The sequence below is a fragment of the Taudactylus pleione genome, unplaced genomic scaffold (assembly GCF_031769625.1).
Source record: "Taudactylus pleione unplaced genomic scaffold, aTauple2 ptg000792l, whole genome shotgun sequence".
In the NCBI taxonomy this organism is placed as follows: domain Eukaryota; kingdom Metazoa; phylum Chordata; class Amphibia; order Anura; family Myobatrachidae; genus Taudactylus; species Taudactylus pleione.
Window position 1 is genome coordinate 9415755 of NW_028285194.1, and position 14102 is coordinate 9429856.

The 14102-nt window shown below is 41.9% G+C and overlaps 1 protein-coding gene across 3 annotated transcripts in view; it reads left to right on the forward strand.

The window, feature by feature from the left end:
* The window catches only part of SSBP2 (single stranded DNA binding protein 2), a 228377-nt gene that overhangs the window by 78188 nt on the left and 136087 nt on the right, over nt 1-14102 (forward strand). For all 3 annotated transcript variants that reach the window (XM_088457928.1, XM_088457926.1, XM_088457927.1), the window contains exons 3-4: nt 4181-4242; nt 6251-6335. In XM_088457928.1, the coding sequence (XP_088314054.1) occupies nt 4181-4242; nt 6251-6335 (147 nt within the window). The remainder of the gene's footprint in view (nt 1-4180; nt 4243-6250; nt 6336-14102) is intronic.

The window sequence follows — 14102 nt, forward strand, 5'->3', positions numbered from 1 at the left end:
AGAACACTTAGAACTGCTGAAAATACATAAGTTGGGAAAAGTGGTTTATGAGTTATTAACGGTGAGGTTAAATTACCACAGCTCCTGCCAGCATTAATCCTCACACTTTATGATATTCCTTGTGCATTCATCCAAAAGTAGCTGTTAACCGTATTTGTAGGCAGACGGAAGCCTTGCTGGGCAGCAGTACAATGATAGCAGATCACTTTATGGGGCCATAAGTACATTCTCACATTATGTAGCAGCTCTAACTGCTTTGTTTGTGGGAATACATAGAGAATGTGTAAGTTAGATTCCACATGCCAAAAACAATTTGAGTACTGGGATGAATACTATGGGCCAAATGTAATAGGGTGAGAGTTTAGAAAAGTAATAGTTTCTGACACTTTTTAAACTTTGCCAATGTAATAGAGTCCAAAAACAAAGTAACAGAGCGAAATTGCATGTTTTTTTAGACTTAAAAAACTCTCACGATTTAAAATCTCATTCAGATGTTTTCCCATTTTGAAGATAAAACTCAACCAATGTGAGAGATTCCTGCTAAACTCTCACATTTTCTAAACTCTCACCCTATTACATTTGGCCCTATAAGTCTCCTAATTGACAAATGTCTGTAGTTTGCTACTCTAAACTTCTGTATTTGTCATATATGAAATGGGATTGTTTTAGCCACCGGTTCAAATCTCGACAGGGAGAGCCCAGCAGGACAGAATGCCGACAGCGCAGGTAAGTCAGTCTAACCCTCCCCTCTACCCCCCCCCTTCCCAATAACCATAACCCACTTTTAGGGGTGCCTAACCCCAACCTCCCCCCGTTAGTGCCTAAACCTAACCCCCTCTACCCTCTGCCTAAACCTAACCCTCCCAGGGTTGTGGCTAACTCTAAGACCCCCCCGGGGTGCCCTAAACCTAACCCAATTCCCCCTTCCCCCAGGCTAGTACTTCGATCGGGCCAGCGTCGGGATTATGACAGGCGTCTGTATCTTGACGCCTGTCATAACTCCTTAGCCGACGTTCTGGCTTCAGGATTGTTACCGGCGGCTGCAAATAACTACATCCCATCATATACATTTATAAATTGCTTATTAATACTCTCATTATTATTAGTGATACTTCTTTCCCATTACATGTGTTTTGCCTTTATCGGTAATATTGTCACTATTAAAAAATATGTATGGAATCGTAGGGCCTATCTAGCATGCGTAATTCAAAATGTCTAGAATCTGCTGCAGTATAACAATGTTCTTGTATTAAACTGGCTACAAACACGAAGGGGGTTATTTAATTAAATGGCGGCTTTTCAAAGTTGATGATTATCTGAGTCTTACCGACAGAATTTAAACCACAATACTATCAATTCCAAAACCTAGCATTTTTGTGTCACATAATGCGATACACTGGGTAGCGATTCATACTTTTGCGCATTATAAGCATTGTATACAAAGCCGCTCACGGTCTACCAGGCATGCTAGATTAGTCCTATTTTTTTTTTTAACAAAAGGAATTGGTATAAAGTTGCAGAATGAGGTGTGAGGCATGGGGCATTCACTTGTATCGGAACTCTTCTCTTTTGCCCAGATTCAGTGACTGAGTCTCGCACAGAAGTACAGCTGCAGTTGTCCGCATGCCCTTGCATTGTCAGCTAAGTCTTAAAGTCTGTTTAGAGCCATTTAGCATGATTTGAATAAAGGTGTATGTGTATATTGCATGGGAATAAGTGTATTCAAAACCACCATTTAAACCCAATGTGTAAACAAAAATCACTTAAATGTTCATTCTTCCTTTTCTTAAAACAGCTAATTTTTTTCCTGCTACCAGTTTAAATACACTAATGTTGAATTTGTGAAGTGCCAGTGGGGACCAATCGTATATAGGGCACTTAAGGTGGGTATCCACTACCCAATTAAACAGAGCAATTGAATGATAACGACATCGTTATCATTCAATCGCTTGTTAATCGGGCACAAATCTGGCAGCTTAATGTCAAAAACGACCAGCGATGGGCACTCCCGCTGGTTGTTTTTGACATCTATCATCACCTGAACATGCTGGTCAGTCTGCCGATAACGACAGATTGGCCATGTTCGGGGATGAGGGAGGAACGACTGACCGTTCAGTGTAGGCATACCACAGACTGTGAAACCACTGCACGATTACCGTGTCGTAATTGTGCAGTCGATTCACAGTCTGCTAGTGGATACGCAGCTTTAGTCAGCCCACAGCCTTGTGGAGATAGAGAAGCTCACAAAGTCCACAAAGGTAGACTTTTCCTTTTAATGGTTAATACTATACACTCTAAAGGTCTCATCCTTGTGCATTACCCAGAGTATTGCAGGGGCTGCAGTCATCAGGTACCATGTTAATGATTGATAATGGAATCTTACACTGAAAGTGGCACCTAACCCATCACACGCCCCTTTCAGTATGCATTCAGTGTTCATTAATATTTGAATTTATCCCATTTGCTGCACTTCTATAATGTTAGTGGTAATGGGGTTCTACCTACAGGAGGAAATAAATACTCTGTGGGGCATCTATAATAGCCTGTAAGATTCTGGCAAGTCTGCCTGTATTTTTAAAATGGCAATCAAATCATTTTAAAGGGCAAAACCAACCTATATCTCATGTAACATACAGCCGCTCTGTTTGAAATGCTTTAGATAGGTAGAACCCTGATAGGAGAACATAATTCCAAGAAGATAAATAGCTGATTACTTACAAAGGAATCCCATTTTCATTATAAGGACAAACACATTTCACTTGGTAAAGATATTTTTCTGTATTGTTCGATGTTTGGAGGACTTGTATGATATTTTAACAGAGGGTGATGCACGCATTAGCTGAAATCTTGTACGGCAAGCATCTCCAGAGACTGGTATTTATCTATACTATTATAATTAGAACGTTGTCTGTCTGTCTGTTCCAGTTAGGTGCAAAAACGACTGAACTGATTTTCATAAATCATTTCCTAGTGGAAACTCCTAGAAATAACCTGCACTTTGTTTCGTCTCGATCCGTCAAGTTACAGCTGAGCAATAACAAAAAACGTAACTTATTGACATCACCAATGCAAGAGATAGGGGTGGCAGAATGCACGTGGCCGGTAAGGGGTGGGGGTAGAGGTGCTTTGGGCCTGTGTTCACTTGAATAGGATAGGCGACATAGGACCTGATTCAGACCCGCTCGCTAGCAAGCGGCTGCTCGTTGCAGACTATGTTCGCTATGTGCGCATGCGTATAGTTCGCAGTGCGCGTGCGCAACCTAGTACGGGCGATCGGAATGTGCTCACTCGCCCTGCAAAGACAGCCCAGTGGTTTGAGTGACAGGAGAGGCCATTTGTGGGTGGTAACAGGGGCAGGCCAGTAGTAACAGGTGAGTGTAGTTGCGGACGCAGGTGTGCCAGTGTTTTCACGCTGTTTCTGGGGCATGCATAATTAACAGGCAGCGTCATAGTACACGTCACCTGCTTGAATAATACACTGAAGTGCTTGCGGTAGGGTACAGTCAACCGCAAGCGCTGCGGTCAGATCCGATGGAACCCGATGTACTGATGGTTGTATATACTTCCTGCAGATGACGTACGCTAGTGGGCGGCTAAAGACAGGCTGGTGGGCATCTGTAAACACAAAGAGATCGCTCGCCAAGACATAGTGGGCATGCTTATGCCTTGCCGCGTGAGCGGCTGCCTTGACGTCATTTAGCTGGATTTCCATTCGCTGGGAGCGGGCGGCCGCATTCAGCGAGCGGGTCTGAATCAGGTCCATAGTGTGTGCACAGGGCACACAGTGACATTGGTGTGAATGGTGGGTGAAGGCGCTTCTGCCACTAGTCTGTATAGTGCTGCTGGTTACGGGGGCAAAGCAATACAACTAGAACATCTCAAATAAAAAAAAAAATGTTGCCAGAATCCATTTCATTGTGGGCGAAGCTGCAGGCAACAGCTAGTTAGCTAATAAGTGTGTGTGTGTGTGTGCGCGCCCAGGTACAGTTTCTCTGCACATTCACGTTTGCAGTAATTTTGGTTCTAGCTTAAGGATCTGTGGTGCTGAGGTATGAACTGGAGTCTCTAGCAAACCCCTGTGTCTTTGCGCGTTTCCCAGCTAACTACTCTGCTACTTATCTATATTGCAGGTTCACCATGATAATTTACTTTATTTCTAAAACATTCTTCTATCTTCTAGATAAGATGGGAGAAAAACATCACATTGGGCGAGCCCCCAGGATTCCTACACTCGTGGTGGTGGTAAGTTTCATCCTCATTTCCCTGCACGCTACAGAACACTGTGACGTCCTGAGGTCCATTTTCAGCTATTCTGTGGTGAATACAAATGAGTCCGTCATTTATTAGTCAGAATTAAGATAATTGGACATCTAAAAGAAAAGTTTACCTTTTTTTTTTTTAAACACTTTTTATAATCAAATTTGGTTTTATTTGTAAGTCTGTAGCGTTCAAGTCCCCTAGATGGACATGAAATCTTTTGTTACACCTGCTGAAATGTATGTTATTTTCTGATTCAGGCAAAATAAAACCATTCAACTTAATATGGATTATTGCAGTGGTTCCGAAATGTTCTTGAATCACTGCAACCTAGAGCAGAGGTTCTGAAACAGGTCACGTTTTCCAGGTCACCCAGCAGGTGCACAGGTGTATTCATTACTCACCGACACATTTTAAAAGATCCACAGGTAGAGCTAATTATTTCACTGATTCTGTGAGGAGACCTGGAAAACATGCACTGTTTGGGGTCCTGAGGACTGAGTTTGAGAACCTGTGCCCTAGAGTATCAGCACTTTTTGTCACGGCACCCCTAGGCCAAATTACGTGGTGGTGGACAGAGTTGTACTTCTTTTTGTTCACATATTTTATGATTGGCAGCCACCAGCACTGGCTTTGCCTACACTATTACATTGAACATAAATAATCTGATTTGGACCTAGACCACCAACCAGTGGCACCCCTGCAAGTGTTTCACTTTGGGAACCACTGGATTAGGGGTTCAGAAACTTTTTTTTTTTTTCTTGTTTATTCCTCCTCTTTTTACAGAGATTATGAAATCCATAAATTATAGCAAACCAACAACAAACCATTGTCAATGTTTATAAACCCTTTACCTAAATGGACAGATACTACCAGTATACATATTGCCTCAAGACAGTAGTAAATTAGCTATACAGTACTTATTAACAAACATCTAACATCTTCTCATTAATATGTTATTTGGAAAGTCTCCTTTTTTTGTCCCTTTCACCACCCTTTTAAGCTGCCCACACAATAAAGTTTTAGTTTCTCATGTGCACTAACCATTGCATAGTGTGTGGTTCAATCTTAGAAAACCATAATGTATATTTTTAGCCCAGCATGCTAGAAACAGAACGGAGGATGACCCCCTTTGATATATGTGTGTGGTCACTGGTCTACTAGTAATGGGTGCAGTCTATATTGCAATTTAGGACGGGATTCAATTAGGATAACAACCTTAATTGCCAGACACATCAGCGCCTGTATACAACCTTAATTGGTACCCACAATTTGCGGGATTCAATTAGCCCTGTTAACTGAACAAATGTTAATTGATCGCCGGCATGTATTCAATTAGCCCCGCTTAACTGTGCAGTTATTGGGTGATAACTGCCAGTTAACGCACAGTTCCATGAACTTATCACGGATCCTGTGCGTTAACGCCCAATAACAACAAGGCTATCAGGCAAATGTGGGAGGCTCATTTACTAGCCCCTGGCGTTAAAGCCCGGGGCTACCTCCCGTTATTACCCACGGTAATTTGTGGTTTAAGATCTTGTGATCTGATCAGCTCAATGTAGCCTTCCCTATTTGCTCACAGATCTGGTCGGATTGGAAAACATGTATCCACAGTTATACACTGAATCTTGAATGCTAAAGTAGTCAATCTCTGTATTTCTAGGATTTTAAATATTGGATTTTTTTTGTGGCAACAAGTCTTCATCTAAACAGCCATTCATTGTGTAACATCAATAAATTCCTTTCCCTTCCTTAGAATGCTGTATATCTGCCCTTTTAAAGAACACCATATAAAGGGTTTTTATATAAATTGCATTGGTTGTACTGTTACAGTTGATGAATAGAGTAAATCTCATCTCTGTTCAATCGTTGCTTCTCTGGTGATCTGTCTACATCTGTTCTATTCACTGGTGCAGCAAATTTGTCAGTATCAGAGGTGGAATATTGGGGGGATTGTGTGATAACGGGATTATTATATTTCTCTCTTCCCCAGCGTGTTTTGGGATCTGTACTGTGCTGCTCCAGAGAGACGGGAAACCTGTGAACATTCAAGTGAAGCAAAGGCCTTTCATGATTATGTAAGTGGCAAATTCCTCTTAGTTCATTTGTTTAACACAGAATTCCAAGTTTATTTTCACCATCATGTGTACATGACTTTTACCTGCTTTGCTTTACATGTCCCACATTTGCTTGTAAAACAAATGAAGGCAATCTGACTTTCCAGTTGCTGTGGAAGGGACTGCACATCCTGCCAGCAAAACGTATGACTTGTAGTTCCACATTGCTGGAGAGCCACATGTTGTCTACCTATGCTGACTGAAATAATCTGCACAGTACTGTGTGTTCTGAGTAGGTTGAACAACTGATGTCTTTAGGAGTAGAAGACACTTTACAACAGCTGCTCCGAGTAATCTGTATGACTTCTCTGGCCTACATATGTAGGGTCTCGTGACCCTGGTTCACATATAGAGGTATATTTATTAGTTTAAATGGGCAGTGGTATTAATTGCAAATCCAGGAGTGTTTTTCATTTAATATTAAAGGGGCTCAATTCAATTGGCCGCAAATTAATTAGTGCTGGGAGGAAAATCAGGGAGCTATTCAATTCAGTGCGCTAAGGATCTCTTCTTGCACCCCTCCAGGTGTGCGAGCAGAAATCCATCAAAAGTACAGGCGCGATGCTGTTTTCTGTCCTTTGCGCCGGGAAAACAGGATCGCGCCGGGAAGTTTAGTCCGAGAATGTCCATTCTCGCGACTAAACACCCTGTTTAAGGCACGAGCGGCAAGAGAACGAGCATTGCCCGACCTAACTGCGCACAGAATTGAATAGCTCCAGGAGCTCCCTCCCGGCGCTATTTAATTCGTGGTCAATTGAATCGAGCCATTGGTATTTTAAAGGCAGCTGACAACCACCCACAAGCAAAGCCGCTGCTTAGCAAATATACCCCAAGACTTTTAACCAGTTAACTGGCGCTGTCGAAGGGGATGCAACTGCGGCTAGCTGAGATTTAGCTGATACTGTTGCATCCCACTATGCATGATCGGGAGGGGGAGGTGTTACGTCCCCATGGGGGTGGGCTGTAATACCCCCTGGGAGTCTACTTGCTCTGGGGGTGAAGAGTGGGTGGGAATGCCCCAATAAAGTAATTTGTGGGGGGGGGGGGTTAACGTGGTGTGTAAAATAGTGAAAAATAAATACACTGATCACGGGAGAGGAGGGGATGTTCAAAAAACAGTGACTTATTATAGTGGGCAGGGGGTACATGACAGGGTCTCTTTTACCACTAAGGGGATGGGGGATAATGATAGGAATCTATTACCACTGGGGTGGGGGGGGGTCTATTGTCAATAGGGGGTGGTAGGTAATTTTACAATGGACATGGTAGGATGCTAGACACCCCTTAGGCATATTTAAAAAATATATATATATTTGAATTCAATTTTAAAAATATATTTTAAACTGAATTAAATAATAAACAAAATTACAATTTAAACAAACAAATCGTCCATTAAGTAACATCAAGGGAACAATTCAATGAAAGGCGATGTGCAGATGGGATGGCATGTGAACGCCTGCATTGTCACCCTAAATTGTCCCTACATCGTGCATTGTACAGGAAAAAGTCAGGCTACTGCATGTTCATTCGGGAGATGTGCACTTAGGCCCTGATTCAGAGCCGGACACTATGACAGAGCGCTCGCTCTGAATCAGGGCTGGTCTTCTTTTTTTTTTTTTTTTTTTTTTTTAGAACATCCTCCTGGCCACTCGCATAGCTGTGGGTGACCACCCACAGCTATAGCGAGCAGCCAGGAAGATGGTCACGATGGTCAAGACCACCGCGACCATCGGGCTTGCGTCGAGACCCTTGTGGCAGGGTCTCGTTGCCGCAAGCCACAGAGAGCTTTCGGCTCAAACAGAGCCGAAAGCTCTCCCACTGACATTACTTGTGATGTCAGTGGGGCCGCCCCCAAATGGAGGCGTTCACATGGGAACGCCTCCGTTTGGGCAGCCACTCCCCCGGCCCGCCCACCAAAGGGGGCGTGCTGTCACTCAACATTGTCAGCACGCCCCCTTTGGTACGAGACCCGGAGCGACAGATTGCCCGTCGCTATCCGTGTCTCTCGCATGCGCACGACAGAGCCGGCTCCGTCGTGCGCATGCGCTCTGGGCCACCATCGACCTGGTTGCGAGCGCTCAGCGCTTGTGACCGGGTCTGAATCAGGCCCTTAGTCCATTTCTTGGCCCGGTACATGCAATCTTACATTACGCCTGTAATTGAACTTACTCTCAAAGATTCATCCAAACCAACTCCAAATATGTTTTTACTCACCATTATCCCAACATTACTCTGTGTTAATTCTCTTTAAAAGTTTGGACACATTGATCTTTATTTCTGACTTGTAATTTCTGCTTCTGGTTAGATTTAGTTATTAACTGAAAATTACTGATTCATTGTTCACTGAATTTGTAATATAGTCTTGGTGCTAACCAGTATTTAAAGCAATTATGTTAATTATCCGGTGTAACATTTATTTGGTGACTCTTGCTTATAGCTCTACCATACTGCATCTGGTATTTTTATGGGACAAAATTTCAGCTTCATTACTTGTAATAAAGTTATAATAGTCAGGATTTGTAACTGATCATGATTTAATGTTGATGTCGGCCCAAGGGACGCCATGGTTATTTAAAAGGAACATGCTTTGCTGTAACAAAATGACGTTCTCATAATTTAACAGTAACAGTAAAATGAGTTAAACATATTTTTTCATGTTATTACTATTTTTATGTTTGGTTCGTCTATTAAGTATTCTCACATCTTGTGTATGTGCTAGGATAAAGTGTGAGGAAATTATTTCTGAGCTTCAGTGCTAGATTAGCAAAAGGTTGAGGAACAAATACAGCCAGATAGCTTTTGAATTAGGCTGCAGTGTGGTTTGCTGTTTGACCTTCGTACTTATGCTTATTTTAAGGTATAATATAAGCTTATCTGAAAATTCAGCTTGCGACACTAAATAATACAGAATGACAGCATTGAAAGGTGCGCAAAACTGATACCTTTCCGTAGATTTGCTTGAAGCAATTTACATTGTCTCTAATATTTGTACAAGCTATGAGCAGCTTAGTTATTTCTCTCTCCTGTATCTGCTATCTTTATCTTGTTGTTCTAAACTGACCAGGCTTTCGTCTCTTCCAACATTCCAGTTCTGTGACTCTAATTGGGGGGGGGGGGGGCATAACTACATCATGATGAGAGTATAGTTATGCCAGTACAGTGACACACCCTTCGGGGGTTTCCAAGGGGTTGGGTACGGGATGCTGGCGCTTGGGATCCCGATGGTCAGAATCTCGATGAGGATTAGAATCCCGACAGGGTTAGGATATCGACACCTGTAGGTAAGTATTCTAACCCTACTGCTAACCTTAAACTAGAGCTATTCCTAACCCTCTCCCCCTAGTGCCTGACCCTAATCCTCCCCCTAACCCCAGTACTTATCGTTGGGATGCTGGCGCCGGAATTCCGACACCAGAATTCTTAGCGCTGGCATCCCGCACGCTGAGATTATGGCTTTGTCCCGTTTCTGAGTACCCAAAACCCCCCCTGACCTTTTTTTTTATTCTCTAGAGACTGCGACAGCATTGTCTCTGCACCGGCCGTGGGGCCACTATGTGCCGCAGCTCCTCAGACAGAGATCTCTCAGAGCTCTCTGCACTGGCTATAGATTGCAGAGGGAGCTGCTGCACACAGTGCTTAAAGTGGTCCTAAAGACGTGGCGGAACTCCCATCCCCCATCTTCGGCACTATTTTAATAAAGGAACAGCGCACGGGTCAAAAAGGGGCGTGTTCTTGAAAGAAAGGGGCATGGCCACACAATAGTAGATTCAAATTACGCCACTCAGTAGCACAATCTTATTCACATTACACTGCACCTTGTGCCCCTGATTCACATTACACCACATAGTAGTGTCCCTTATTCATGTTATGACACACAGTAGTGCCCCATTTACACAATGCCCACATTAGTGCCTCTTCTACACAATGCCCACATTAGTAGTGCCCCTAATACACACAATGCCCCCAGTAGTGGTGCCCCTTATGCAGAGCCCTAAGGAGTGGTGCCCACAGTGGTAGTGCCCCCAGTAGTAGTGCCCCTTACACAAAAAAACCCCAAAAAACATTAAAACACAATACATACCTTAAGCCCCGCTCCTGAGTCCACTGCCGTCCAACTGGCCGCTCCTCGGAACTATGGGAGAGACGTCATGACTGCACGTGCACAAAGTGGAGCTGGAGCTCGGGAGTGAACTCCAGCCTCCGGCTGATACTATAGGAGACGGGCGTCCGCTGGTAACAAAATCTCAGCGGGCGCCCGGCAACTCCTTACGGCGCAGTGCTGACAGGCCGGGTTAGTTGGGCTGGAGGAGGCGGAGCTGATTCCGTCTCCAAATAGAGCTGATGGAACGCAGTGAGAGTTTTTTTATTTTTTTAACAAATGCAGAGCAAAAATAAGCTTAGATAGGCTCACTGCAGTGTCCCTCAATGATCTTACTGACAGGAAGGCTGGTGTGCATTGGAAAACATGTTCCCTCTGCAAAGATAAGCCTAATTTTAAGTATATGAATGTCTGATTTTTTTAAGCATCTCGTTTATAATAAGGAAATCAAAATGTTAAAGTTTAAAGCTATCCATTTCTTGAAAGCCATTCTGTCAGTAAAGTTCTGTATGGCTGTGCATCGCCCCGGGCTTGTACTGTACATGGGAGTGGGTCATTGAAACTATGTTAAATAGTTCATAAATTGTAACAAGCTTTCAAAGCACTGGATACCATGGAACTGCTGTCTTAGTTGGTTTTGAATCTCACAGAAAGAAATGTAAATATAGAGTAATAATACTCTGGCTAAAAGCTGCTGGCAATGAGCATGCATCAATTATTTTAATGCTTTGTATTAACTGCAGAGAAGTGGAGTTCGTCAGCAGGTACTTTGTATGCCTCTGTCCTATTGTGTGATGCTTATTAGATGGGAATTGGGGTATAAGTGACTATATATTCATAATTTGTCCTCATTTATGCCACATTCTGGTTTATTTCAACAATGATAATTAAAATTAAAAATTGAGCTCTGGTAATATCGTAAGATCCGGTTTTCAGGCTGGTGCCGCCATGTCCCGTACATGTCAGTGCTCCTCTCTCTCCTATACCCTACCCCAGGTGGTGTGTTCCTGGACTCCAAGCCACCTGTCTGGAGCTTACTTTGTTCTTGCAAAACCTGACAATCCTATCATCATCGTAAGTGGGAGCTACTTGTCTGATGTCTGTGGATGGATAGCAAAATTGCTGGGTCCCATGTAAGCAGATAGGTGTGAGACAAAATCGCATCAATTTTAAAATACCATTGTTATATGTAAAAGTTATTTTGATGGTTCTCAAGCTTTAGAAAAAAAGAACATGTTTATGTAGTCGAGCTTATTGACAAGACGTTGCACTACTAACAACAAACACTAATAGACCTGGGCACTTTTAAAGGAGTCCATCTGGTTATGGAAAACCACTAGCCTCATTATAGGTCCTCCTTTTCATGTAGCAATTACATGGTGGTGTCCCTCCCTGGGCACTGGGGACACCGAGTGAGACTCTAGATGTGAGTCAGATGCAGGTAATGCAGTTCATAGCACTAATTGCTATATGACATGGCTGTCCGTATAGGGGGAAATTAGGGTTTTTCAAACGTGCAGCACTTTTTCTCAGCTATTAAAGTAATCCTATTGCTCTTCATATTTCGGGAAGAAATATTTGTGAATAATCATGTTTGGATATTTGATGTAATGCACGTGATGATTTCTTGCTGTATACTGGAAAGCCTGGTAGTGGGTAGACCTGCCTTGTAGATAGAAGTACTAGGGTGATCACTTGTCATCATTAGACACAATGCCAGTTAAAATCGACTTTAATTTAATTTCTAGGACCTTTATCTGTGTGTGTGACTTGTGTACGGTTATTCTGTGTATAAAAACACAATGTACTATCTGTGTCTGACAAGCAAATATCATACCTTGCATTCTGTCTAATTATATCATAGTACATTAAATCATCATTACCATTAGGAATAAGCTTGGAAGTGTTAACTATATTTTTGCAATCGCAAACCATGCAACAATTATATCTTAACAATACCGCTGTGTAATTACTTCTTGAAGCAAACCTCCAAAATCCAATAAACCTGATTACTGTATATGAATGAAATCTGGTGTCTGCATTCAGCAGTCAGAATTTCCTCCCCAGCTGCCTTCAGAGGTGTAATTCCTCTTGATCACCTTTTCTGTACAAATGTTTCCTGATGTTACCTTTTTGCTGTGACCAGAAATGTTACTATGCTTGAAGAGAGATAAAGTACCAACCTATCCGCTCCATACTGTCATGTTATGGGCAGTGTTTGAAAAATGACAGTTAGGAGCTGATTGATTGGTACTTTATCTCTCTGCAAGCTTTAATACATCTCCCCCACAGTCTGTAAAGTGACAGTCAGGAGCTGGTTGGTACATTATCTCTCTCCAAGGCTTAGTACATCTCCCCCCATGTTCATTATAAAGCATATTGGGGAGGATGTGCTAAGCCTTGGAGAGAGAGAAAGTGGAGAAAGATAAAGTACCAATCAATCAGCTCCTAACAGTCACTTTACAGGCTGTGTTTGAAAAATGAGAGCTAGAAGCTGATTGGTTGGTACTTTATCTCTCTCCACTTAATCTCTCTCCAAGGCTTAGAACATCTACCCAATTGAGATATGTGATAGATTGTTTTGTGTTCTGTCTCAAATATGACTCCTTACTGCAAGTGTGTGTGTGTATGTATGTATATATATATATATGTATATATGTATGTATGTATGTATGTATATATATATATGTGTATATATATATATATATATATATATGTATATATATATATGTATATGTATGTATGTATATATATGTATGTATGTATATGTATGTATATGTATGTGTATATATATATGTATATATATGTATGTATATATATGTATGTATGTGTATATATATATTGGAAGTACAGTAGTGTTGGTTAGCAAAGACTTTAAAATATATAGATATTTAGGACACTGTAATTCATATTACAATATTCAGTAACCTCATTTAACTGTGAGTTTTCAGGACAACTCTATTTCCCCAGTTCACCACCCTTATTGGATTTTAATAATAATATTCTTTTGCAAACCATTTTTATGTTGAATCGAAGGAGGACATTAGGTCTCTGTAGCAGTAATTGCAGCCAATTTTTATTAGGTAATTTGGCAAACAAAATAGTTTGGACTCCTGCACAGCCCCATTCTTCATTTTCAGCTTTGACACATTACAAGAGACTTCAGGTAGCTGTCATTACTCATCTTAAGAGGATGGGGGCAAAGGATTGTGTATTCTAGCCTGCCTATTTGTCAGGCTGGAGCATTAAGTAATGCTTCCTGTTGCAGAAAGCAGGTTTTGTTTAAGCAGCACTTACTAGGGCTGTATTTCATTGCTAAGGCAGCAGTAGAGTGGATCATTGGTTGCAAATACCTTTAATATTATTTTGAGGATAGGAATTCCATTCTAATTTTTGGCTAAATCCGAATACCTAGTAACATCTAAATAGAATATACTTTGTTCCCAGAAACATTTTGTCATCCTCAATCTGCAAAACTTTCCCCATTTTGTTCTTTGCCAAAACATTCTTTGTCTGAAACCACATTTTCTGCAATTTGCTTTCCTACTGTAATTCTTTATTCATCTGACATGTAATAAAATCTCACCAACAGACTTTAGTTTAACAGCACCTATAGGGGCGGATTCAAT